This window comes from Leopardus geoffroyi, chromosome C1 (assembly GCF_018350155.1).
Source record: "Leopardus geoffroyi isolate Oge1 chromosome C1, O.geoffroyi_Oge1_pat1.0, whole genome shotgun sequence".
Lineage (NCBI taxonomy): Eukaryota > Metazoa > Chordata > Mammalia > Carnivora > Felidae > Leopardus > Leopardus geoffroyi.
In genome coordinates, this window is record NC_059328.1 from 16,669,573 (window position 1) to 16,697,076 (window position 27,504).

General features: G+C 58.9%; 1 protein-coding gene across 1 annotated transcript in view; it reads left to right on the forward strand.

Moving 5' to 3' along the window:
• The first annotated feature begins 2,263 nt into the window (after positions 1 to 2,263).
• The window catches only part of EPHA8 (EPH receptor A8), a 36,686-nt gene continuing 11,445 nt past the window's right edge, over positions 2,264 to 27,504 (forward strand). Inside the window, exons 1-5 of the mRNA XM_045476063.1 lie at positions 2,264 to 2,505; positions 8,048 to 8,112; positions 14,992 to 15,655; positions 22,804 to 22,959; positions 25,101 to 25,436. Coding sequence (XP_045332019.1) covers positions 2,412 to 2,505; positions 8,048 to 8,112; positions 14,992 to 15,655; positions 22,804 to 22,959; positions 25,101 to 25,436 — 1,315 coding nt within the window. The 5' untranslated portion in view covers positions 2,264 to 2,411. The remainder of the gene's footprint in view (positions 2,506 to 8,047; positions 8,113 to 14,991; positions 15,656 to 22,803; positions 22,960 to 25,100; positions 25,437 to 27,504) is intronic.

Sequence of the window (27,504 nt, forward strand, 5' to 3'; positions counted from 1 at the left end):
ACCCTGGGAGTTTCGGAGGGCGAGGAGACCACCGAACACAAGCCGCTCTTCCCCCCCACGGAACGCGGGTGAGATACATTTCTAATCTTGCTAGAGAGGATTCGGAATATGGAGCACACCCCTGCCTGACAGAGAATGGCCCCTCACGCTCACCCGGTCCTTCAAGGGTCCCCCAGTTCCAGAAGACTGCAATATGGGCAAAACCCAGGTTTGGCTGGCTCCACCTCGACCTAGAAATGCAGAACCCCAGCCTCCTCCCATCAACAAATATTTCTGGGAGCCCTGGTCTGGGGTAAGAGATGCCCACAAGTGCTCGTGACTGCATCCTGCTCTCTGTCTGCAGTTTCCGGTGCTGCCTTGCTCACTCCCCACCGTGCTCCAGGAGCGAGTTGCCAGCCACAAACTCTTCCATCTGGGGTGCCCCGCAGGGAGATCTAGAGCCCTGGTAGCTGTGGCCACTTCACCTACGGGTTTGCCCACACTGTGCTGTTATTAAAAGGTTTGCATTCACTGCCAGATTTGTACATTGGGACATAACCACATAAAAATTCCAGTTATAAGACCTCTCTTGAAAACACAGAAAATCAGGCCCCCATCCCCGCGGCAATGGTGGCTGAAGCTGGAAAGACTCCCCTAGCTGGTTTCATCGGGCTGCCTGCCCGTCTCATGTGAGCATTTGAGTTCGCCTTTCCAAGTCTAGTCCAATCTGCTGCCTCTACCCCAACATCCCCCTCTTCATAGCATCCCTGCACGGCTTTTAGCTAGTGTCTGCTTGAATGCTCCTGGTAACAGAGGGCTTACTACATCTTTGAGGCAGGTGGTCTGAGCAGTTGGTCTGAGGCATTTGGTGCTAGGAAAGGGCTCCTAACTTGAGCTATCTTCCCCCTTTCTATAACGAAGAAAGATGCACGGAAACGAAGTGGGTTTTAGAGTCCAGTGGATCTGGATCTGAGCTCCTCGCTAGCATTTAACCAGCTGTGTGATCTAAGGCGAATGACGATGGTCTTTCTTGGCTTCAGTTTCCTTAGCTGCACCTCGCCTGCAGGCTGTGCGGGGCTTAAAGTAGAGCAAGTTGAAAAAGTGCCGAAAGCAGGGTCTGGCACGCACTCCCCAAATGGCCCTGATCATTCCGTATAACCTCCAGCCATGGATCCAACCAACTTTTCCTGGTGAGCTCAGGGGCTGGGAGTGCAGCTGGAGAGAGCTGGGCAATGGTCTGTGCCGGCTAAGTCAGAGGCAGAGTCCAGACTTGTCCCAGCAGGCACCCACACTTGAGGGCCAGCCCCCAGGAGCTACAGGTTTCTTATCTGCTTCCTGGACAGCTCGGCCCTCCAGGTGCCCAGGGGCTTTGAGGAGAGCAGGCAGGGCTGCAGGAGGGAGCCCCCACCGTCCCTGCCCTCTGCACGCAGCCTGTAGCCTTCCCAGGATGAGGTCCCTACTCCTGGGAATGGAACTGGAGATGGGGAACGTCACGGGAGGGAAGAGCAGGCAAGGATAATCCCCGTCGTCCAAGAACACCTGCCATTACTGGGCGCCTGGCTGTGTGCCTGGCAGTATGCTGGGCCTTTACCTGAGTCCTTGAATATGAGTCTCACAACGACCCTAGGACGGAGAGGCTGTTATCCCTGTTTTATAGTTATGGAAGCTGAATCTCAGAGAGGTTCAGAAACTTGCCCAAGGCCACACAGCCAGGATTGAAAGTCTTGTGTGTCTGGTGTCTGAGCCTGCGCCCACGACCGCCGCACTCCGCCGCTCCCTAAAACTCTGGGCGTCTTCTTCCTGCCCGGCCAATAGGGAGGGGAGGGGAGGGGAGGGGAGAGTTTTTGCCCCAAAGTGCTTCGGAGCCTCCGCCCGGACCTAGTGAGTGTGCATCCCAGTGTGTCACCGCGCGAGGCACTTTGGGCGCGCGTGTCTGAGAGTAAAGCGTGTTAGCGTGAGTGTGCGGGAAGACGCCTCGCCTCGGTGTGCGTGTCCGACACGGGGACTCCCCCGGTGGTCTGCACGTCCCGGTGTCGCGGGGGCGCCCTGACCGTGGCTCGGCGCGCGGTGGCTCGGGATCCACGTGCGGACGTGGGGCGCGGGCGGGTGAGTGCGAGCGTGCGCACGTGCGGCGGCGGGGTCCGCGGGCCGGTGTCCGCGGTGCGGCTCCGTGTCCCCCACCCCCACCCCCGCCTCGGTGCTGATTGGCTCGGCGCCGTGACGGGCCGGCCCCCGCCCGGGGCGGCGGCGGCGGCGGCGGCGGCGGCGGCGGCGGCGGGCGCGGGTGCCCGCGTGTGTGCTGTGTGCCGGCGTGTGCGCCGGGGTGTGCGCCCGGCCGCCGGGTGTGCGGGAGAGCGAGGGAGCGCGCCGACGCGCCGGCCGCTGCGGCCGAGCTGGAGGGTGCGCGGCGCCCCCGCCCGCCCGGCCCGGCCATGGCCCCCGCCCGGGGCCGCCTGCCCCCCGCGCTCTGGGTCGTCACGGCCGCGGCGGCGGCGGCCACCTGCGTGTCCGCGGCGCGCGGCGAAGGTGAGCGGCGGCGGCGGCGGCGGCGGCGGCGGCGGGGCGGGGGCGGCCGAGGGGCCGGGGCGCGGTGCCCGCTGCCCGAGGCTCAACTTCCTTCCCCTCGACCCGAGCGCGCGCGCATAAGGGGCTGGGATCCCTGGGTTTGGGGGCGGGAGGGGAGGGGTGACAGGGATGGCACCGCGGGAGAGAACCGAGGTCAAGGGACGGCGCGATGGAGACGGGGGCAGGACTGGGGAACAGGGACCCGTGGGCTGGAGGATGAGGGACAGAGGCCCCCGGGGGTCTGGGGAACCAACAGAGAACTGAGGGTTGGACATTGGGGATGATGGAACAGGAGGGGGGCGGGTGGAGGGGGGTGGGACAGAAGACAAGAGGTATAGAGGAGAGGGAACAGGACCAGGGGACAGGGCGGGGACAGAGGACAGAAGACAGGGATACGGGGATACAAGATGAGGTTCGGAAGGCTGAAGAAGAGGGCAGGGGTGGCCTTGAAAAGGGGGGACCAAGAACTGAGGAAGGAGGAGCAGAGAGCCGGACCAGGTTGCAGGAGGACAAGAGAGGGGCAGGGAGTGAGAGTCTTAGGTGGGAGGGCTGGAGGGCTGGGGAGGTCACAGCTGGAGGGGAGGGGCAGCTCTGAGGGGCAGGACGTGGCCCTGGGCGCAGGGCACAGTGAGGGGCAAGCCGAGGGGCTGCAGAGGGGCTGAGGCAGGCAAGGCCTTGGAGAGCAGGGTCTTGTCCAGGGGCAAGGCCTGGGCAGTCCAGTCACCCAGGGGACGAGGGGCCGGGGGGATGGGGGGTGGAGGGTGGGAGCAGGAGTGTGGGCTGAGCGGTCAGGACAAAAAAGGTCTGGGAGGTGACCTCCTGGCAGTGGGAGGGAACAAGGAAAGCTGGGAAGAGGCACTCACCAGGTTCCCCCAACACCCAAGGCCTCACACCTGCACACCTACGCACCTGCACGCACACACTCCTACACACACACAGTCGGTCCCACTGAACACTCCAGGTCCAGCCCAGGATGCCGCCCTGGATTCTGTTCTGTACCCCACCCCTTGTCCCCCAGGACCTCCTCTGCCCCTACAGCTCTGCACAGAGGATGCGTATCCTGGTGCTCTGTGCAGGGTCCAGGGGCTGATGTCCGGGGTCCAGGGCTGCGTTCTTACCCCGGCAGGATGAACTTCTTCCACCTGCGAGGGAGCTCCAGAGCCAGTGTGCCTCATCCACGCTCAGATATACCAGAGATCCACCCCCTTGCACACGAGCAACTCAGAGATACAGCTGTCCCCGAAAGCACACGGGCACACACGGACACGCATCAGGATTTGCACACATAGACCCAGGCCCGTAGAGACTCACTTGCATGGACAGCCCCCACCTCCAACGTCACCCACATCAGATACACAGAAGTGCAGCCAGTACACGTGTTCACACACATGTGGGGACAGATGCACGCACATGAAAATATGCACATTTATGGGCAGATACCACGTATGTAAGAGGACCCTCAAACCTGCAGTTATGCCCACAGAAATGCATATGCACATATAAATGCACCCACAGATAAACTTACAGTCTCCAGTGAAAAAGGGACCACGTAGGGAGCAGGGACCATAGCAAGGGAGCTAAGAGGCGAGGTGGCAGGCAGAGCAGGGCCAGCTGGGCGGCTAGTGATGAGGTGCAGGTTCCTGGGACACCAGAAGAGAACTGAGTGAGGGTCAGGCCTGTGAGCCAGGAGGAGGGCGGGATTGGGGCAGAAGGGCCTGGGGGCTCTCGGAGCTATGACCTGAGAAGACAGTTTTCCCAGGTTTGGGTTGGAGGGAGGGGAACAGTTTCTTATCAGTAGATGCCGAGGGGTCCACATCTGGGATCCGGGCTCTGGGCTTTGGGCAGTACACCCTCAACTCCTCTCTTCCATTATCTTCTCCAGGAAGGAGGCAGCACCTTCCAGAATTGCAGGCTGGCAAACCCCAGAGTCCCCCTGCAGAGGTGACTTTGAACAGGCTCACCTGCCGAAGGCAGGCCACTGGCCTGAGAGAGAGGACATGTCCAGGGGAGGGGCAGCAGTTGGGGAAGAGACAGGGTCCACAAAGAGAGGCAGGAGGGAAGTCTTTGTCTAGGACAGGGCTAGGCATTGTCCAGGGGCCAGTGCATGCCATCCGGTCAATGCAGCAGAGTACCCACAGTGGGGCGGAGGGCAGCCACGCAGGTTGGACAGCCTGAGGCGTAGGTTCCACGAAGGACAGTCCTTCCTCCGGAAGGACACGAGTCCCTCCGGGATCATCCCTGGGCTGGTACAGTGCCAGGACTGGCAAGGGAGACTGTTGGAGCTCCGGGAGGGGCGTCTATTCCCAGCCGGGCTCTTGCAAAGGTGGCAGTGCCCCAGCCTGGCCAAGTGCCCCTACGCCAGGTTCCTGCCAGGGGAGAGGAGGGCCCTGCACCTGCAGAGATGCCCCCCAAGCCCCACCAGGCTCATAGCCCCTTATCACTCTCTGGTGTGGATTATCCACCACTTTGGGGTGATCACCGAGGCGTTCACAGCCTGGCTGACATCCCCTGGCCACCCGAATTCTCCAGCCTCACCATCATGCACCGCGTCCTCAGGGAATGTAAATCAATTTAAGTATTAGTCTCAGCGAAATGGAATGGGGGAAGGTGACAGTGCTGGAGAAAAAAAGAAATCGCATAATGCCTTCCACAGTGGAACAGGAAAGGCTTAGGAATTATCTGTGCTTCTCAGAGCAGGAGAGGGACCCGTTTGATCTCCCAGAACAGCCCAGGCGGGTAGGCCCAAGAGGGATGCCCATAGACATCTTGCAGATGAGGAAACTGAGCACAGAGGGGTTAAGTGATTCAGTTCCCTGAAGGCCCTGAGAGATGGTGAGTTCAGTCCTCCCATTGGCAAATGCGGAGACCGGGCCCAGAGAGGAGAACTGACTTCACAGATGTCACACAGACCCATAGGCCAGCAGTGCAGGAGGCAGGAGGGAGCCCGGGCCTGGTGACCAGAAGGGTCTGAATTTCCAAGGGGACTCAGGCCTGGGCCAGGTGGGCCTCATGCTGGAATTCTCTCCAGTCGGAAGAAACCTCCGGTGGGCCTGGAGCTTTCCTGGACAGACATCCTGCATCCCCACCCCACCCCCAGACCCCCCTAGGAGGGTGTGTGAGGTAGGGAGGAGGGGCACAAAGGGAGAGGAGAGGAGGGCAGGGTCAGGGAAGCTTCTGGAAGGAGTCACAACAAGCAGCCCTGGAATCCTATAGCTCTTCCTGAATCCGATAGAATCGACTTTTGACTTATCTTTGGATTATCTGAGCCCCCTGGCTGGCTGATCAAGAATCCGCAGCAAATGTGGTGAGGCTTCCTGGGGTGGGAGGGGTCTGGAAAGCAGGGTCTGCAGACACCCACCCGCCCTGAGAGTCAGGACCCTCCAGCGGGGAGGAGTCTGAGTGGTGGACATTTGTTCTGATTGCCCCTGGGTCGGGGCAGGTCTGAGCTGCATTCAGGGGAAGCTGGAGAAAGGGCCCTCCGGCTCCAAGACCCCATCTGGAATGTGGGTTGGAATGGGGGAGCCCCCGGGTCCCCGGCCCCGTCATCTCCCCGGACTAGGCTCTGCTAGTCTGGGGGAAACTGCAGTGCGGCCCCCTCCCCCTCCCACCAGCCAGCAGGAGGAGAGAGCTTGCCTGACCCAGTTTTCTCTCCATTGCCTGAGAGGAAGGGAAGGAGGCGGGAGGGCTTCTCTCTGCCTGCGCCCCTGGCGTGGGGCCGGCTGGGGAGGGGAGATCCCTCTGCGGACGCTGGCTCCGTGGCCTGATCCCACCTGACCCCTGGGGACCCAGGGAGGCGGGCAGAGGCCCGACCCTCGTTCTCCGAGCTCTCTCTCCAGCCGGCCTTCCCTCTGGGGGCTCTGACAATGGGGTGGGAGGGTAAGAGGAGGGAGAAAATCAGCAAATAAGAGAGAGCATCCTCACTCCAGCATTTCCTGAAGACACTTGTCTCCATCTTTGAGGGGCAGTCGCAGAGCTATGCAAATCACAGGCAGAAGGACACCCAGCCTCCCTGCAGAAAAGTTCCAGGAGGGCCCCAGCTTTAACCCTCTGTAACCTGGCCCAGCCAGCCTAGTTGGAAGCCCATGATTGAAGGCTGGGAGAGGGGGTGCGCGGGAAGAGAGAGCGAAATGGAAAGCCGTGGGGAGGTGGAACCCAAAGCCCTCCGAACAGTCATCACCAGATAGATCAAAGGAAGCAGGGGCCCAGAGAGGGGAAGAGACTTACCCAGGACACACAGCATTTGAGATTCAAACCCTGATTTCTGAACAGGTTAGTGCCGCTTCCTCACCTCAAGGTGAATGGGTAGGTCTGAGGTCCAAGGAGAGAGGCAGGAGGGGCAGGACTTCGGGAAAGGGAATTCGCGTTAATAAGGCATTGACTCTGGGCTCCACAGTTTACCCTCCGTCGACCCTAGGTATTATTATCCCCATTTTACAGAGGAGGAAATTGAGGGTCAGAGAAGTGAAGGTCACCTGCTACTGTGTAGCTGCATTGACAGATGAGCCCAGCAGTGTCTGGTTCCAAAGGCAAGCTCTTCCCTGTTGTGTTGTGGAGGCTTCGCAGGGTCCCCTTGGAGGATCTGGCTTAGAATAGACTCGCCTTCCGGGCCAGCACTCCTTTCCCAACCGCGGTGACTGCTCACGGGTCCTGCCAGGGCTGGGGGCGCTGTCTGCGGTTGCCTCGGCAGGTGCTCTGAACACCAGCCCTGCCGGCTCCGCCCGTGGGGCTCCAAGCATGTTCCCGAACTTCCCCGAGGCTCCGTGTTCTCATTGGTAAAGAGAGAAGAATCAGCCCCTCTCCGCAGTTGTGCAGGTCACAGAGGAGGCGTCCAAAGCGCCCCTCGCAGAGCTCAGCACATAGTAGGTGCCGAGAGGCCGCTCTTACTCCTTCCGATCTCTTCGCATCAGACGTGCACGGAGGACTTATTAGGTGCCAGGCATCTCCAGCGAGACGGTGGTGATTGCAAAGCCGGGGCCAGTCCTCCTGTGGGACAAATGACCGCAGAGCGTGAACGTTGGTGGGTGCTTTTGGATGCTGTCGTGTCCCACGAGCGAGACGGGGATCAGGTTGTCCCTCACAACACCCTGTAAGACAGGATCTGCTGTCACACCCATTTTTCACAGGAGGAACCTGGGGCTCAGGGAGGGGCAGGGACTTGTTCAGGGACACACAGCTCCTAAAGTGGCAAGGCTGGGATTCTGGCCCGGGCCTCCTGGACTCCCGAGCCCGTCTCTTAACCATCCCGCTGCATCACCAACCCGGGAAACCCAGCGCTTGGGGCAGCTTGCGTTCTGGGGGTTTGGCCGAGGTGGTGGAAGGAGGCTTCGGGCCAGAGGCACAACTCGAATCGAGCCCTGAAGGAGAAGGGAAATGAGAAAGACCACAGACACAGAGCTGGTGTGGGCTGGCCTGAGTGAAGACCCGTATGGCCAGGTGGGGCTGCTCTGTGGGGCAGGGGAAGGGTGTCCCAGGGGCTGATGCTTTCTTGTCTCCTGTTTTACAGTGAACTTGCTGGACACATCAACCATCCATGGAGACTGGGGCTGGCTCACGTATCCGGCTCATGGGGTAGGTGATAGGCAGTGGGGCCAGCGTCATCCTCTGTGAGCAGAGAAAGGCTCTGACTCACAGTCTTATCATCAGATAGATCAAAAGGAAGCAGATGCCCAGAGAGGGGAAAGGACTTACCCAAGGCCACACAGCAGTTAGAAACAGAGCTGCTGATTCTTTCCTTCCTCCTCCCTCCCTCCCTCCCTTCCTTCCTCCCTCCCTCCCTTCCTCCCTCCCTCCCTTCCTTCCTTCTTTCCTCCCTTCCTTCCTCCCTCCCTTTCTTCCTCCCTCCCTCCCTCCCTCCCTTCCTCCCTCCCTCCTTTCCTCCCTTCCTCCCTCCCTCCCTTCCTCCCTCCCTCCCTCCCTTCCTCCTTTCCTCCCTCCCTTCCTTCCTCTCTTCCTCCCTCCCTTCCTCCCTCCCTTCCTTCCTCCCTCCCTCCCTCCCTTCCTTCCTTCTTTCCTCCCTTCCTTCCTTCTTTCCTCCCTTCCTCCCTTCCTCCCTTCCTCCCTCCCTCCCTTCCTCCCTCCCTCCCTCCCTTCCTCCCTCCCTCCCTCCCTCCCTTCCTTCTTTCCTCCCTTCCTTCCTTCCTTCCTCCCTTCCTCCCTCCCTCCCTTCCTTCCTTCCTCTCTTTCTTCCTCCCTCCCTCCCTCCCTCCCTTCCTTCCTTCTTTCCTCCCTTCCTCCCTTCCTCCCTCCCTCCTTTCCTTCCTCCCTCCCTCCCTCCCTCCCTTCCTCCCTCCCTCTCTCCCTTCCTCCCTCCCTCCCTCCCTCCCTCCCTTCCTTCCTTCCTCCCTTCCATCCATCCACCTATGCATTCATTCCTACCCTCCCACCTTCCCGCCTTCCTTCCTTCCTTTCCTGTGTGCAGACCCTTGGGATTACAGAACCATCTAGTGCTGGGCTGCCAGTCCTTAAGTGTAAGACCCCAAGTGTGGGATCCTCATATCTGGGTTCTGGGCCTACAGAGTCACATACCACAACTGGGCCCAGGGTCGCCGGGGACGTGCCAATGGCCAGGAACGGCCAGGAAAGGGCCCCAGCCAGGCCTTTCACCCCTCATGCCCCGTCCTCGCCAGGAGCTGTCCAGACCCCTGGACCCCCCCACCTGCCTTTCTCTTGTGTCAGAATCATCTGGGTGGCACTGCTAGAACCCACTGTGGCCAAACCCCCAGGCCCATATGGCCTCCACGGTGACCCTGGGCTGAGCCCATCAGGTCTCTGTGGGTTGTGTGCTCTCAGGCAGGGGGCCCCTCCCATCTTCTCGGGGAGCTGGCGCGGTAACCTCGGGGTGTCCAGGGACAGCGCTGCACCGTCCCCGTCCCTCCACGTCTCTTATCCAGATCCCAGGGTGAGCAGGGCAGTCAAGCCAAAGTGAACCCGTGCGCCTGGCGGAGGCCCGATTCTGCCATCGACAAACGGGTGGCCCTGGTGGTCACCACTTCACTCCCTGAGTCCCAGTTCCCCAGCTGTTGGAAGGGATGTGCCTGTGACAGTGTCATGGGGTTTGCTGCAAGGGTGAGGGGAGGTGACACCTGGTCTGGGCACCGTGCCTGGCACATGGTGTGCCCTCACTGTCATCGTTATTAGTGTGTGTCAGTTACATGTCACATACGTGTCCTCCTGCAAGGGTGCTCAGAAACGCACCCTCACATCCCCGCCATAGACACAGGCACATCGCGTACGCATGACTTGTTTCATGAACACTGGCTTCCGCGGCTCTGGAGACGAGGGGAATGATATTAATGATGATGAGGGTGATGTTGATGTCAAGAGTTAGTGTTCATGAAGGGAGTAGGGGTATGTCTTCACTTTGGGGTAGGGTTTTTGTTTATTTAAGTAGGTTTCAAGCGATAGGGTTTTAGTTTGTTTTAAGTAGGTTTCATGTCCAGTGTGGAGCCCAGCTCGGGGCTTGAACTCATGACCCTGAGATTGAGAGTTGGACACTTACCCCGTTGAGCCACACAGGCACCCCAGGGTGGTGTTTTCTTCCGGGTCATTTGTGGCCTGTGGCTGGGGTCAGGACAGAGCCCCCCTCTTCTCTCCCTGGAGGTTTCGTGTCCTGGCAGCAGTAAGCTGAGTCCATTGTCATCAGCCCCCATGCAGCAGGCTTCAGGGAGCTTCACAGGCAGGCCACATGGGCCTAAGAACCAGGAGGGAGCTCCTTTCTGCCAGAGCAGGTTAGCCCTGCCTGAGGGTAAAGGCTGGGTCTTTGGGGTATCTCTGTACCTCCCTGGGCCTCAGTCTCTCTTTGGGGAATGCTCCTCTGTGTGTGCCCCCAGATGGCTGTCTCCCAGGGGTGAGCATGGGTGAGAAAGGGCTTGATAAAGTGGGCCAGCTCTGCCAGTGGCGGGGGGCCGACCTTTGAATGGGTGACTGCATGGATGATGGCTGGGTCAGCATTTCCTCTGAGACTCAGCAGCCAGGAAGGAGTGGGCCTGGCCCCAGGTTGGCTCTGGGTGTCTCTGTCCCTCTGTCCTACTCAGAACTTAGGACTTGGTTTTTAGAGTAACAAGGAATCGTAAAGGTTTTAAGCAGGTGGGGAACATGACCAGACTTGTCGATGGTTTTCTGGAAATCTAAGGCTTGTTTGCTTGCAGAATGCTCTAAAGCATGGCTCAGAGTTACCTTACTTGTTTAGGAGTTAGGATAAATAACGTATATTCACATAGCTCTGAATAATTCACAGACATTATCTCGTAATCCCCACAACCCATCCTGTGAGTAGGTACAGCCACCCCATTTCACGGATGAGGAAACTGAGGCTCAGAGCAGCAAGAAATAATTTGTCCACCATCAGGCAGGGTCCAAATGGTGGACTCAAACTCCAGCCTCTCCGCCCGGAGCCTGTGCTGAGTCCCTTGTGTTCTCTTTGGTGTGTGTCCTCATTGTGAGGGGGTGGGAGGCAATCCAGCGTCGTCTGCTCAGCCAGGGGCCACCTTCCACCTTTATGGGACCTGGAGAATGGGCTTGTCCAGAGAGGAAAGAAGGCTGGGCGAGATCCCTGGGTCCCAAACTCTAGATGTCGAGCCTGTTCCAGGCTAGCAGGTGAGGCATACAGATCCCTGCATCCAGGGGGTCTGGGGAGGTGCCTGGGAATCTTTTGTTTCATAAACTTTCCAGGTGATTCTCCTGCCCAGCTGGCTAGGGAGCCTGTGGATGTGGTCCTTGTGTTCCAGGCACCCCTCTGATTCTGAAGTTTCCTAAACAGCCTGGGAACAAGGGTCATCCAGGGCTGTCTCCAGCATCAGCAAAATGACCGGATTGTCGGGCAAGGCTGCACGGCCTAGGAGCCAAGAGTCTGGGTCTTGGATGAGCCATTACGCTGCTGCCTTTAATCAGTGTGACTCAGGCAAGTCACTTACCTCGCCTCCTCCACCTCCCTGGTTATAACACGGGGATGATCGCAGTTGCCATCGATGAGGATGCATGAAAGGGGCATTTCCTGGTGAGAAATCGGAAGCCCTGAGAAGTTAAGCAACTCTGCTAAGGTTGGGGGGAATCTGGCCCCAGGACCGAGACTCTTAATCAGGATGTGCCCTTCCCTCCACACGTTGGGGCGCACTCCCCCTCTTCTGGTGAATTAACCGATGATGACGCTGCCCTGGGATGAAAGTCACGTTCTGTTGTCTCACCTGATCCCCTGGAGTAGGTGGGAGGGGCTGGTATCAGCCCCTCTCCCCCCAGTTTCACAGGAGCACAAGCTTCAGAGAGGGGAGGTGATGTGCCCAGGGCTGCACAGCTGGTCCAGGGCATTCTGTTCCAGACAGAGGACGGAGTTGCAGAGCAGTGGTGGGGGCCGGAGGCGGGGGGAGGGGATGGGGGTGGTGCCGGGGTGGAGAACAGGGCTCATTCCATCCTTGCACCGGCCTCCAGGAATTCATGCCTCTCTGGGTGTCCGCAGCAGCCCCTGGGGCCGGCAGGGCAAGGCCAGGCCATTGGCACCGGTAGGGCGGCTGGGGCGGACTCAGATGGAGCTGATTAATTTATCCAGGTTCCTGGCAGGAAACAGACAGGGAGCAGCTGGCTGACTCTTTGGTGCTCCGTTAATTGTGACAATGACTTTAACCCCAGATGTGACACCGCGCTGCCCAGAGGCCCTGGCTGCAGTGGGGGGCACAGGGGGGCCCTGTAGGGGTAGGGGGTGTAGGAGGCATCAACTCTCGGGTGAGGCTGGCACACCGCGGACCTCTTCCCCAGGGGGCCCAGAGGCAGGCGCCGGTGGGCTGGGAAGATGCTGCTGGGTCGGCGTTGTAGGAGTCCTGTTCCTCTGGTGCCTTGCTGGGCCAGGCCCAAGCCAAAGCGCTTGGCAGCCTACGTCTTTCGTCCTCTCGAGCCTCACTGAGGCGGGCCTGTCTGAGCCCCATTTTACAGGGGTGGGCACTGAGGGTAGAGACCACGTGGCTGGCCAAGACAAGGAGAGATGGAGGGGCTTTTGTCAGACTTCAGACCCCCGAGGCCCCACTCCAACCCTTGTGAATTACTCAGAGCCCCACAGATTCTCAGAACATCATGAGGAGCAGTTTTTACCTCCCACCCCCCTTAAGTAAGAGCATCTCTAGTTCAAGGGCAACTGCCCATAGTGGCCCGAGAAAGGACAGCAAGGCATTGCATCTCTGGCCGAGCCAAGGCAGGGACCCGGAGCCCGTCCCCTCCGTCTGCCCTCAGCCCCCAGCCCCTCCTTGGGGCCATCAGGAGTCCACTGAACTCAGCCCACAATAACTGCTTCTGGCCAACCAGCATTCTGCAGTTGAGGAAGCTGGGGCCCAGAGAGAAATGGGAGCTTGCCCAAGGTCACACAGCAGGTTAGAGACCAAGAGGTCTTGATCTCTTGGCTCCTGGCTCATTTGTCAACACTGGATCTTGGAGGTGAATCTTCTGTGTCCAAACTGGGCTATTTGGTGCTCGCGGGACATTACTCATACTCCCCCTGCAAGAGCTTCCTGCTTCAGCCTGCAGGAAGTTCCACCCCCCTCTGGATGCCCATCCTCTTTGGCATAGAGCGCCCAACCACCTTGTCTGATGCACTGTGAGACGGTCAAGGGGAGGGAGTATTTCTGGCATGTTGCTTTCCTTGTTTTTAAAAAAGTTGTGGTAGGGGCACCTGGGTGGGTCAACTGGTTGAGCGTCTGACTCTTGATTTCGGCTCTGGTCATGATCCCAGGGTTGTGAGATCGAGCCCCGCGTAGGCTCTAAGTGTGGAGCCTGCTTGGGATTTTTCTCTCTCTCTCTTTCTCCCTCTGCCCCGTCCCCCCGTTCACTCTCTCTCTAAAACATTAAAAAAAAAAAAAATTTAATGAAGCCGTTGAACTGGGTTTAAAAAAACAATTGTGGTGAAATACACATAACATAAAATTTCCGAACCACATTCGAACCGCTTTTTAAGTGTACAATTCAGTGGCATTAAGTACATTCACTGTGTCGTGTGACCATCACCACCATCTATCTCCAGAACTTTCATCTTCCCAAACTGAAACTCTGTCTGCATGAAACACCAGCCTCCCGTTCCCCAGCCCCCCGGCCCCTGACAACCACCATTCCATTTTCTGTTTCCGTGGATCTAAGTGCCTCATATAAGTGGAATCATAAAAGATATGTTCTTTCACTGGCTTATTTCACTTTGTAGAATATCCTCAAGGTTCACCCATGTCGTAGCATGCATCTGGATTTCCTTCCTTTTCAAGGCCGATTAATATCCCATTGTTTGGATATACCGCATTTTGTTTACCCATTCATCCAACGATGGACCCATTTGGGTCATTTCTACCTTTTGGCTGTTGTGAATAATGCTGCTGTGAACATGAGTGTGTAAGTATTTGTTTGAGACCCTGCCTTCGATTCTTTTGTGTATATGTTCCCAGAAGTAGAGTTGTTGGACCGTAGGGTAGTTCTATTTTTGACTTGCCGAGGAACCTCCATACTGTTTTCCACGGTGGCTGCACCATTTTGCTTCCCCACCAACAGTGCACAGGGGCTCCAGTTTCTCCACATCCTCACTAACATTTGTTATTTTCTGTTGTTTTGATAGTAGCCATCCTAGTGTGTGTGTGTGTGTGTGTGTGTGTGGAGTGGTATTGCATTGTGGTTTTGATTTGTATTTACCCTAATGATTAGGGATAGTGAGCATCTTTCCATGTCGTATTTGACCATCTGTATATATTTTTTGGAGAAACGCCTATTCAAGTCCTTTGCCCATTTTTTAAATTGGGCTGTTTGGTTCTTTGTTGTTGAGTTGTAGGAGTTCTTTATATATTCTGGATATTAATCCCTCATCAGACACGTGATTCGCAGGGATGTTGCCTTTCGCTCTGTTGACTGTGTCTGATTTATTTCTGAATCACTGATAACCTGGCTAGCGCCTGGCCCAGAAACCACCACATTCAGCGTCCCCACATCCTAGTACTCCCTTTCTCAAGGATCTGAGGCATAGTCAGGTTCACGAATTAGAAAGATCCCTCTGGCAACTGATACGGAAACTGGACCCGTGGGCTCCCTGAATCACCCAAACAGAATACCCCCAAACTGCCCCCCGCGGGAGTGTTTGGAGTTGCCATGTAGAAACAAGGTTGGATTTTGTAGCCTTGGCATCAATTCCAGTACTGGCTCCACCAGTCACCAGCTGGGCGACCTCAGACATGTGGCTCACACGTCTGAGCCTCTCTTTGCTCCAATGCAGCAAAACACGCTTTCCCAGAAGGATGTGGAGCTCTCTAGAGTGCCTGACGGCTGTGACAGTCCAGTAGGAGGTCAGCAACCCAAGGGCAGAGACCCAAGTTCCATCTTATTCCCCAGGATGCCCCCGGGGCCATGCATGTTGCACGTGGCACATGGCCAGGGCGATCGGCAGGAGAGGGCGAGGTGCTGCCTCTCGCGTCAGCGCTGTGCTCTCTCTGCCCGCAGTGGGACTCCATCAACGAGGTGGACGAGTCTTTCCAGCCCATCCACACGTACCAGGTGTGCAACGTCATGAGCCCCAACCAGAACAACTGGCTGCGTACGAGCTGGGTGCCCCGCGACGGTGCCCGGCGTGTCTACGCGGAGATCAAGTTCACCCTGCGTGACTGCAACAGCATGCCCGGCGTGCTGGGCACCTGCAAGGAGACCTTCAACCTCTACTACCTGGAGTCGGACCGTGACCTGGGCGCCAGCACGCAGGAGAGCAAGTTCCTCAAGATCGACACCATTGCGGCTGACGAGAGCTTCACGGGGGCCGACCTGGGGGTGCGGCGCCTGAAGCTCAACACGGAGGTGCGCGGCGTGGGCCCCCTCAGCAAGCGCGGCTTCTATCTGGCCTTCCAGGACATCGGCGCGTGCCTCGCCATCCTGTCTCTCCGCATCTACTACAAGAAGTGCCCCACCATGGTGCGCAACCTGGCTGCCTTCTCGGAGGCGGTGACGGGGGCCGACTCGTCCTCGCTGGTGGAGGTGCGGGGCCAGTGCGTGCGGCACTCCGAGGAGCGGGACACGCCCAAGATGTACTGCAGCGCCGAGGGCGAGTGGCTGGTGCCCATTGGCAAGTGCGTGTGCAGCGCTGGCTACGAGGAGCGGCGGGACGCCTGCGTGGGTGAGTGCGCCACGTGGGGGGCACGTGGGCTCAGTCCGGGCGGGGTGTGGGGGCCGTGGCGGTCGGCAGGGATCCGGGCGGCGAGCTCAGCACCTGGGAAGATGGGTGACCCTCCAGGGTTCGTGGGTCAGCGAATACACCAGGCCGCCTGTGTGCGTGGAAGCGTGTGTGTGTGTGTGTGTGTGTGTGTGTGTGGAGCAGGGGAGAGAGAATGGAGGCAGGCACGCCGCAGCCGGGTGGCGCCCTCTGTGGGCGCCGTGGAGGGGTACGTCTAAGCACGCCCGTGTGCTCGGGCACATACCTATGCGAGGGAACGATTCTAGGAGCTCATGTGCGTCGGGCATCGTTTTAGGCACTTTTCACATATTAACTCATTTAGTCTCCGCGCCTCCCCTGTGACATAGAAGCTACTCTTATCCTGGTTTCATAGACAAGGAGACGGAGGCACAGAGAGGCAGAGGAACTTGCCCGGGGGCACACAGCGCAGGAGTGGCAGAGCTGTGACTTGAACCCAGAAGTCTGGCACCGGAATCTGTGCTTAATACCGCCAAACTTGTACGGAGTGGAGGGAAGTGGAACCAGTCCGTGGGTGAATGAGTGCAGTCTGGGGCACCCAGGGGCTACTCTCTAGGTTGGGTGTGTCACTGGGGCACCTGGACCAGCCTGCCGGTTTTTGGGGGGGGATCTTACCCAGGGATCTGTGGGAGGGGACAGCCAAGGTCTTTGTGAAGGGGAAGGCAGAGGACGCAGCAGCGTGGCACCTGTCACCCCATGAGCATGCTGCTGGGGTTCCCACGCCAGAGACCAAGAGCAGGACCCACACCCCAGGCTGCGTGGACGTGCCTCACGCTTGCACTGTGCCCCTCTGGGGGCAGTGTCATGAGGCATCCCAAGCACCCGGGTCACCGGGAGAGTCGGCTGGACAGACAGCTGGTGACCCAGCTGTACTGGTCTCCGCCTGGTTGCCCTCTGCCCTTCCTCGGCCTCCCCGGGGGCTGGGCACACGGCAGCTCAGCCACTCAGAGCAGAGTGAAGCCTGCTCTTGGGACCACTCGTTCTCCTGGGGAAGGAGGAGGTTCCTGTGCAGGGAGCAGAGAGACTAGGGCCTGGCCCCAGATAGGAATTGGGACGGGGCCCATTCCTCGGCCCCAGCAGGCAGGCAGGGCCCCTCAGTGCTCACAGGACTGAGGAGGGCACAGGCTGACAATTTCAGGTGATGCTCAAGGTAGTTCTGTGGGATCAGGATCTCCCATGCAGCCACTAGGCCCTTTCCAGCCCCTCTCAGGGGGCTCTGGTTTCCTTAAGAAGTCCTTCTTCGCACTCCCAACCGCTGTGAGTCTTTGCTTCTCCAGAACCCTGACCCCCAAAGCACCTTCTGTGACATTTGCCTGTTTCTGGACTTGTTCTATCACCTGTGGCCTAGTTGGCTCTCAGGCTCCCAGGCTCCCAGGGTCCCAGGCTCCCAGCCTCTCCTGGCTCCTATCACAGCCATCCCTGTGCTACTCAACTTCCCACTGGGTAATTACAATAACAAACATCCCCGTGGCCTTTACAGCTCACAAAGGGATGCTCACGCATCAGTTCATTTGCTCACTGTAGCAAGGCGGGTATTACCATTCTGTTTTACGGATGGGAAAACTGAGGCTTAAGAGGTAGTGTCGCTGCATAGGCCTCCCGGCTGGTGACAGGTAGAGCTGGGGCCCGAGTCAGGTCTGTCTTGCTCGGAGCCATGTGTAGGCACGTCACCTATGCCTGGCCCAGCACCAGCGCTCTCCGTGCCTGAGCTGGCTTCCAACATCCCCTCATTCTGGTGCGGATAATAAAGTCCCTTAGCAACAACTTGTTGCGTGTTTGCCACGTGAATGAGTGCTTCTTACCCCTCACGGCAGTTACTCGTTCTGTTGAGCATCTAGTGTGGCCCAGGCACAGGGGTTTCGGCACAGGGAGTCCGTGCAGCCAGGCAGTTCACACACTTTCTCATGCTTACGAAAGTCCTCTGAGTGAGGTCGTGTCTCCCCACCTTACAGATGCAACAAACTGAGCCCTTTCCACCTAAGTCACAGAGTAGGGCTCTGATCCCAGGCTGGCTCCCTCCAGAACCCTCAGCTGCTCCCTCTGTCCCTAGAGCCTTCTGCCAGACCCCACCGCCCTCCTCTCTGGGGTAACATCAGAGCAGTTTGGAACTGGCATAGCACAGGTCATAATAATCAGGCCAGCTGCTCAGCGGATACCTGCTCAAGGTCAGCCGCTGGCCCCCACTCTGGTGCAAGTAAGCCCGTTGTCTGTCCAGCGTGCGTGGGACACACTTGCTCGTGGGAGGGAGACTGGTCTTCCTGACTGGGGGATCGGGGGTCTCCGGTCCTGCTCCAGCCCCCTTGTTTGACAGGGGTGGGGAGTGGAGCCCAGAGAGGGAGTGTGTTTTGCCCAAGGTCCCACAGCGAGTCAAGGGCAGGACTCCTGGTAGAAGCTCCCAAGTCCCGGGGCGCCTGGGTGGCTCAGTCGGTTGAGTGTCTGACTTCAGCTCAGGTCATGATCTCAGTTTGTGAGTTCGAGCCCCGCATCAGGCTCTGTGCTGACAGCTCGGAGCCTGGAGCCTGCTTTGGATTCTGTGTCCCCCTCTCTCTCTGTCCTTCCCCCATTCATAGCTCTGTTCTCTCAAAAAAAAAAAAAAAAAAAAAAGAAGAAGCTCCTAAGTCCCGAGCAGCAGGACCGTCCCAGGGCTGGGAGAGGCCGAGGCCAGTCTCGTTTCCTGGCAGCACTGGCACATTAATAAAAAATAACAAAGAAATGTCAAAGTGGGGTTAGGCAATGGCGGCACATTTCGAATTTTACATCTAAATCACAATACAACATAATTATGCCAGTTGCGAGATAATTACAGGTTTTATAAAAAATATTAATTCCTAACGCATGGCAGGCACTGAGGTTTGGGGACGGGATGCCAGTGGTAGGTGGCACGGGGAGAGACTTCGCTCACTCCTGTCGCGGGTTTCTGTGATGGTCTATGTAACCTCCTTTGAAGAAGCAACATGGGCCTGAAACTGAGCCCCCGCCCCGATGCGAGGCCCTGCCAGCAGTCCCCATCCTCACCCCTCCTTGGGTGGGTACCCTGAGAGTGGGGAGTCTGGGGGGCCAAGCAGGAGCTGGGAACAGACTGGGGGTGCCCTTCTGGGCTGCTTGAGTTGTCTTCCCAAAGCTGCGGCTCCCCTCCACCGCCGATCCACCTGCGTGGGACTCCCTGAGGACCGTGGGCCCCTGGCTTCTCCATCAGACAGTTGTCTCTGAGCAAACCGTTGAGGAGGAAGGCTGGGCCCTGGGGTCCCCGCCTGCCCAGGCTGAACCCTCCACCTTCCTTCTAGCAAAAGGAGGGGATCCAGAGCCTGAGGCCTGCAGCAGGGGCCGGCCCACGGCGATGGCCTCCCTCCCGGCCTCCCTTCCCCCTGGTTTCACCCTCACTGCTCTCCTCAGAAGTGGCCGGGAAGCACTCAGTTTGACAGAGAAGACAGTGAAAGCCCATGGGAAAGGGACCAAGCCAGTCGCCCGGCTCTTTGAGGCCTCACCGAGACCCCTCAGGCCTCAGAGACCCACAGAAGAACGTCAGAGCCAGGCGGAGCTCGTCCAGTCTGCCAGTGGGGAAATGGAGGCCCAGAGAGGTGATGTGACTGACCGAAGGGCACACAGCTAGGGGTGTGATTGCATCCCAGATCTCCCAACTCCTTGAGCAGAGCAGTCCCCTCACAACACGGTTCCAGACCCAGGCGCCCCCCCCCCCCCCACAGCTGGCTGCAGCCCCCTCCCCGCCGGGAAGGGGAGAGACCTCTCAGAACATCACCCAGCAGAGCAGCAGCCCCGAGTCTGAAGTCCTGGTTGCCGTCCTTCCCGTCACCTGGACGCAGAATACAAACCACCCTCCGAGGCCCTAATCATTTTTCTATAAATATCAGAGCGTCTCGTTTTGGAGGGGGAGCGTGAGCGACGAGCTCTTTTGCCTTCCTGACTGTGTTTAAAATCTGATTTAGAATTAATTTCCTTTGGTCATCCACCGGCAGACACCTTATTTGTCAAATCTCAGGCTCTTGGCGGGGGAGAGGGGAGAGGTGGTGGGGCCTCAGGCAGCTGCCGGCCTGACAGGCGGCCTGGGCAAGGTGCCCTCGGCAGGGGCAGCAGCCCCGCCTGGCGCCCGGCCGACACGCGGGCCACGCAGACTCCGGAAGCGCCCTGGGTCGACGGGCGGGGCCGGGCCCCTGCCCAGGGCCGCTCCATCTGTCTCGGCCATTAATTCCCAGCTCTGCCTCCAGGTCTCCGGGCTCCCCGAGGCCTGGTGATTAGTATTCTTATTAAAGATTATTTTATTTTCATTGCGCGGATTAATCTGGCTCTGACACGTTACAGCCATATGGGTATTAGCAGAGCGCGTGAGAACCGCCCATTGGTGAGCGGCAGAATGGCCAGGCCATCTCTAAGCCCCGGTCCATGTTGAGAGGCTGGTGGGGGAAAGGCCCGGGCTCCAGAGGCTCCCCCACCCTGGGTTTGCATTCTGGCCCAGCGAGGAGCCTAGAGCCAGGCACTCCGCCGGTCGGTTTCCTCTCTGCCAAACAAATGTATTAACGGCAGCCACGTAGCATTGTGATAAGTGCCGGGCGCTGTCCTGACGTGAATTCACATGCATTTGCTCCTGCCATCCTCACAACAGCCCAGGGAGGTGGGGGACTATTATTATCCCCATTTTACAGATGAAGAAACTGAGGCCCAGCAGGCTGCCTAGCGTCCCTTCGCCTAGAGCAGAAGAGGAGCCCAGGCAGCCTGCTTCCAAGTTTCCGCTCTTAACTGACAAGAAGCAGATGGACTCTGAACGGCCAGGGGCTCAAGACCCGCATGCCATGAATCACCCCAGGGTGTCACCATACGTGTGCTGTGTGCCTCTCACTGCTCTGACGGCACATTGAGAGCAGGACCGACTCCTCGTATCTCGGCTCCATGGTAGAATCTCAATAAATGTGGGTGAAGGAATAAATGAGGGGAGGAATGAGCGAATGGTCCCCGAACTGCTAGCCGATATGGATCTGCTATAACTATAGGGAGGGTCACTGTCATTCAGTTCAACAACAGGCTCAACAAATGTTTGCTGATGAAGCGCAAAACCTTCCTCTGCCCCATTCCTGGGCCTGGAGGAAGGCTCCTAGGCTGTGCCCCAGGGCTTTGTCTCCCGGAGGGCTTCTGGGAGGAGGAGGTGAGATCACAGTGTGTCAGCTAGGAGCCCCACAACCCGGAGCTCCCAGCGAGCCCTGAGCCCTCGTGGGTCTCTCCAGGGGGGAGGGAAGAAGTCTCAAAACTGAGGCACACGTTCGCCAACTCTCCAACCTGTGAGCCCCTTCTGACTCCACCCCCTCTGAGTCTGGGAAGCGATATCATTTTTCCCGATGCCGGGTTTTCTCTCAAGCCTGTAGCATTTTACAAATTAACTTGATTTTAGCTGTTATAATACACAGCGAACTTCCCGGCGGTCCCTGTTGCAAAGGAGGTCAGGTCCGTGGTGCAGCTGAGGACCACCCGGCTAGGTGGGCATTTGGTCCTCCTTGAACTCCCGGGATCTCTCCCTGCTGCAGAGCAGATCACGGCGGGATTAGCTCACTTTGAAAACTTGGCACTGACCGCTTCTGCTCCGAGCCAGACTCTAGGAAGTTTGAGATGAATAGGGCAGCCCTGCCCTTGTTCACCAGGAGCTGCCCACAAGCACCTTCCGGTTTAGGAGGAGGGCCAGACGTACCGATACACAAGTACAGCCATAGTGTTGTCGGTGGCGATACTGAGCAGGGACTGCAGAAGTGGGGCAGGGGGGAGTTGTTTCTACGCACCTGCATATGTGTGTGTGTGTGTACATGTGGAGGTGTGGAGAAAGGCTTCGTTCCAAAGGACAGGAAGATGAATCTTGAGAGTTTGACAGGTGGACAGAAAGGACAAGCCATCCCAGGAAGAAGGCATAGCACGTGCAAAGGCCCCGACGCAGGAAACAACCTGCTGGGTGTGGGGAGTGGCCGGTCCTTTAGTTTGGCCTGTGGATGGCGAGTGAGAGGTGACACTGGAGGAGGCTGCGGGAGGGCTGTGCCTGCCACGCTTTATTGTTAGGCCGTGAGGATGTGAACCGGCAGTGACCAAGTCAGGTGTCGTCTTAGGGAGTTCCATAACGTAGAATACCCCCACTCCCTGTGTGGCTGACAACTTCTTGCTGCTTAGACACGATCCAAATACCACTTCCTCCCCTGAGAAAGTAGCTCCTCGCACAATTTACCCTTTGCCACCTCACCCGCTTTATTTCCTTCCTGGCGATGATCACGGCCTCGTTTACCGCACTCCAAGGTGCTGGCTCTGTGAGGGCAGAATGAATGGCAGTCACACTGGCAGCTGGGACTGGGGACTGGGGAGGCAAGGCTGGAGGCTGGGTCATCCAGGTGAGAGATGAAGCAGGTGTGGCGGAGGCCGGGGAGAAGGTCACGTACAAGACTGGTCAGTCCCGGTCACGGTGACAGGCTCTGGGAGGGGCGGGAGCCTGCGAGTCCTGGAGAGTCAGCATTGCTTGGGGAGCTTGGAAAACAGATTCCCAGGCCCCACGCCTGGCTCTTCTAACTGGCTGGCCGTGGTGGGGCCTGGAATCTATATTTTTCCAGTCACATTCCCACCCGCCCCATTCCCTTCCAGCTTTTGTTCCTACCCAAGTCCCAACCCCAACCCTTGGATGCTGAGCCTCCTGACCCCCACACCCGAGGCAGTGTCTCACTCAGGGCCCGGTGTCCGGTGATGGGCAGATTCAGGCTGGAGACCGGCCTGGGTGGGAAGGGCCGCAGCAGGAGACGTGACTCTGGTTTGAAGAGGCTCTTTCCTGTGCCGACTACGGGGCCGGGACTCAGGTACTGGGGTCCCAGCCTCAGTTCTGCCCCCGACTAGCTGTGCAACCCTGTGTAAGTCACAGGCCCTCTCTCTGCGCTTTGGTCCCTCCATCTGCAGATGAGGGTAGGACCTGGTGATGCTGAAGGGCTACACCCGTGTCCCTCGGGAGATCCCACTGGAAGCCTTGGGTCAGAGGGAAAGCTGCCCCGAGGCCTGCCAGGGTGGCCCGGCTGGCTCACCTGAAGCCGCCTTGTCCTCCGCAGCCTGTGAGCTGGGCTTCTACAAGTCGGCCCCTGGGGACCAGCTCTGCGCCCGCTGCCCTCCCCACAGCCACTCTGCAGCCCCCGCTGCCCAGGCCTGCCACTGTGACCTCAGCTACTACCGTGCGGCCCTGGACCCACCGTCTGCAGCCTGCACCCGTGAGTACCACCCCGAGCCCCAGCATCCTGGAGATCAAGACCGGGCCAGGACCGCATGCTCCCAGGACTCCAGGGACCCAGTCAGTGCTCTGTGGGTGAGGCAGGGACAGGTGGCTCTCTTGGGCTGGGGGCCAGTCTGGGGTAAGGAAGGTGACTCCGACTGACTCCTCCGTGGTGGCCTTGACCTCTCTGAGGTCCCTACTTCTTGTCACATGTCACCTGCCATCTCTACAGGGAAATCCTTCCTTCCTTCCGTCAATCTTTCCTCTTTGCTTCGGGGAGCAGACGGGAGCTGGACTCATGCCCCGCCCGGTACCAGGCGTTTTGGGTCATCTTCTGATCCGGCAGTGATCCTGCTGTCCTGGGAGCTGGGGTGGGCGAGCCAGGGGGTTCCCGTGAAGCAAGGGCCCGTCAGAGGAGCCCCCTAACCGCTGCCGTCCTCGATGGACTGCCTGAGCTGCCTTAGTGGGTGTGGAGTGTGGGGTGAGTGTGTATAGGAACTACGTGTGGCCGCCTGCTTGGATGTGGCATGCGTGTGTCTGATTCTGGGTGTGCCCTGGGAGGCCGGCAGCGATCAGAACACTGTGTGTGTCTGTGTCGGCAGCTGCTCCCGTAAGAGGGGCCCGCATAGTGTTTGTGTGCCTGGGCTCGAGCGTGAGAGTCTCGTGCCCACATACGCAAAGGACTCTGAGGGGTGCGTGTGCACATGTGGGTCCCTGTAGGGGATTCCCAGGTCCCCGCAGAGCTTGGACGAATGTGCCTTGTGAGCCCAGCGTGTGCACACGTGGCCCAGCAGGGGAGGCGCGTGTGCCCGGAGAGGGCGTGGTTGCGTGTGCTCATGCCCTGTGCACTTGAGGGGACTCCGAGGGGCTCTGACACCCGCCTGCAGGGCTGTATGCCTGGGCGTTCTGTGTGCTGCGGGCGGGGCTCCTTCATCGCCTCCTTTCCTGGCTGGAAGGTGCCTCTCACGCTCCCATCCCGGCTGGGAGGCGTGGCAGCCAGCTCAGCCTACCCCGTTTGCCAGTGCTGGTCTCTTGAGGCGGAGTGAGGGGCACTTCTCACTGGTTTGGCCCCCCAGTCAGTCTCCAGTCTCCCCCTCCCCCCACCTCCATCACACCCAGCTCCCGGGCTCCCTGTACATGGCGTGCACACACACACACACACACACACACACACACACACTTTGTCCCTCCCTCCCTCCGACCACTGTCCTGCCCAGACCCATGCGTTTTCCCCACATGGGACCTGCCGCTACAGAAAGGATGGCTGCGCGATGTGGCGCCTACCATGGGCTTTGCAGGCAAGGTGAGCCCAGCTCTAGGTCACGGACACTTGTTCTCAGCTAGCCGGACTCCAGTTTTTCTCCAAATCCACAATTCAGTGCCCTCAGGTTCTAGAAATCTTACCACTGTAAAAGACTAAGCTTTTAGTATTCCGCACCCTTCAGATTCTACTATTCTCTATGATTTTGAGATTCTACTCTTCTATTTTCTTGAGATCTGAGAGTCTCCGCCTGAGATGCTGAGGCTTGAAATTCTGAGCCCCAGGGCCCACCCCCCTCAGCACCCCCAGTCCCTCCAGACTCGAATCCCCGCCCCCAGGAGCCTACCCCAGCCCCACCTTTCTCTCGAAAACCTCTGCGCTTCCCAGACTGGGGCTCTGGACACACACTGCTGCAGAGACCTCCACTGGGCTTCCCGGAGCCTCCATTTTACGCCCAAGCGATGCTCAGCGGTCTGTGCTTTAGGTCCAGCGCAGGGTGAAGGAGTGAAATGCGGCAGGCAAATGACAGAGGCATTTCGCACCCACCCACCCCCAGGGTGGCTGCTGTGGGCCCCCCCCCCCCCCCAGGGTTGTCAGTCTCTCCACCTGCTCTGCATGAAAACGCTGGGAAACGCAAACCCCGATCCCTGTAGGTCCTGCGGCGGGACAGGGCAGGGGGTTCTGCACGCGGACCTGACGCCGTGGTCTGGGCTGGCACTGCCTCTGCCATCAGGGAGCTTCCTGAGGCTGGAGAAGGGGTGACCTTACCCTCGGGGAGCCCCACGTATCACAGGGGGAGTCCCGGCCCTTCCCTGGTGTGTGATGAGTGGGAGGCCGTTGCTGCCCACCACGGCCGCCTGCCGTTCTCTCCTCCCCAGGGCCGCCCTCGGCACCGGTGAACCTGATCTCCAGCGTGAATGGGACATCCGTGACCCTGGAGTGGGCCCCCCCGCTGGACCCAGGCGGCCGCAACGACATCACCTACAATGCCGTGTGCCGCCGCTGCCCCTGGGCGTTGGGCCACTGCGAGACGTGTGGGAGTGGCACCCGCTTCGTGCCCCAGCAGACAAGCCTGGTGCGGGCCAGCCTGCTGGTGGCCAATCTGCTGGCCCACATGAACTACTCCTTCTGGATCGAGGCCGTCAACGGCGTGTCCGACCTGAGTCCCGAGCCCCGCCGGGCGGCTGTTGTCAACATCACCACGAACCAGGCAGGTAGGCGGAGATGCTCCGTACCCCGGCTTCCCTGGCCCCTGGCCCTCGCAGGATCGGAGCACCGCCCCGTACGCGGTGGTGTTTCGGGCAAGTGCCTGCCTCTCCTGGCCCTGTCTTCCTCCCCAGGACTGGGAGTTGCAGGCTCTCCACACCCTTAGAAAAGTAGATCCTGCCCCGTAGGTGGGAGGAATCCGGCAAGGTCAGAGATGGGCCTCCACGGCCATCGTAGGCCTGGGTTCCAGAGCTTTCTCTCTGCCTCTGTTTCTTCCTTGGTGCACTGGGAATAACAGTACGTGCCTCAGGTCCTATTTGGGGGCTTAAGTGAGAGAAATGAAAACTCCGAGCCCAGCACCTGGCCCAAGGTACCTGCTCAATAAATGTCATTAAAAAATAAAATCACTCTGATTATCATTTTCCAGAACACCTGCCACTGCTGCCCCTGGGAGGGATTTGGTTGCACTGGTTTGGACAACAGCCATTTATCTCTGTGTGTCTAGACAGTTGCTGGGCTGAATTTAGCCCCTGGAGCCCCTCCCTTTCCAAATTCTGGTGAGTCCTGCCTGTCAAGTGACAGCCCGGCCCAAGAGCCCACCACAGTAGCTTCTCCATTAACGGCCACCCCAGCACACATCTAAGCCCACCGTGGCCCCGACCCCGTCTCCCCCCAACACCACACAGGCCTGGTCCAGCAGTCACTATTCTCACCATGTCAGCGAGGAGGAGTCCGAGGCTCTGTGTCACCCCACAGGAAGTGGCAGAGGCAGGATTCAAACCCAGGTCTGCCTCGCACCCAAGTGAAACAGGAGATCCAACTGTGAGCCCAGGGCACCCCCTCCCTGATGCCAGGCTTTGTCCATTCAAGAGACCCTCTTCCCACCGGCATTTGTGGGGCACGCACCGAATGCCCAGCTCTGTGCTCGGGGCCGGCGACACAGTGGGGAATAGGCCTGTGTGCCTGGTGCGAGGGGCCCTGCCCTCGGCCACTGGTCTCCAGGGAGACTGGGGCAGGTGGCTGGCTGGCCGGGGTGCAGGTGGAGTAGCACCCAGGGGCATTCCCGACACCGTCAGTATGCTCCATCATTAAAAGAGAAACCCTCCCTTGAGGCCACGCTCCCTTCCAGCCCCCAGACCATTTCCGTTCCCAGGAAACCTTCCTGAAAAAGCTGTCTGTCCTGCTGTATCTGCGTCCTCTCTTGGTGAGCCTCTTTGGGCGGCTCCAATCAGGCATCTTTCCCCACCTGGCCCCTGAAGTCCACTGCCTCCACCGGGCCACACGCCGCAGGGACTTCTCTCCCTGTTCTTTTCTCATTGGTGGAACACTTGCATCGTGCCCCCAAGCCCTGCACATCCCCCATTTTCTGTTCACCTGTCTGGCCTGCCCTTGTCCATCCTGCCAGCCCCTCTTCCCCGAACAACCTCAAAAGTCTGGAAGGACCCTGGGCTTGTCCCAGACGCTCCTCCCTCCCCTGTTCAGCCAGGTCCATCTTTTCCGAGTGATCTTATCAGGGCCCGTGGCTTGGAATCCGCTGTCAGTGTGACATCCCCCAAATGTACCAGCACGGACCTTTCCCCTGAGGCCTAGCTGCCCACTCCCGCCCCCACTTGGATGTGTTTTAGCCACACAGCACCCCCGGACCTGCACCTCCCAGAGGCCCCCCATCTCAGGACACGGCACCACTGTTCAGGGGGATGCTGGAGCCCCACACCCCATTGTCAGCCTGATGCTCCCTCCCTCCCTCCCTCCTCCACCACCCGCCGGCCCCACCAGGCCTCACGTCAGGTGACCACCGCCCCCTCAGAGTCCTTCCTGTGCATCTGCCTTACTCAGCTCAGGCCGTCGTAACAAAATACCGTAGGTTGGGGGCTTAAACCCTGGAGGTTTTTGCTCACGGTTCTTGAGGCTAGAAGTCCAAGATCAAGATGCTGGCCAATTTGGTTTCTAGTGAGAACCCTCTTCCCGGCTCGTGGACAGCTGCCTTCTTGCTGTGTCCTCACAAGGCAGAGAAAGAGAGAAGTGTCTGGTGGCTTTTCTTATAAAGGCACTGATCCCATCATGAGAGTCTCACCT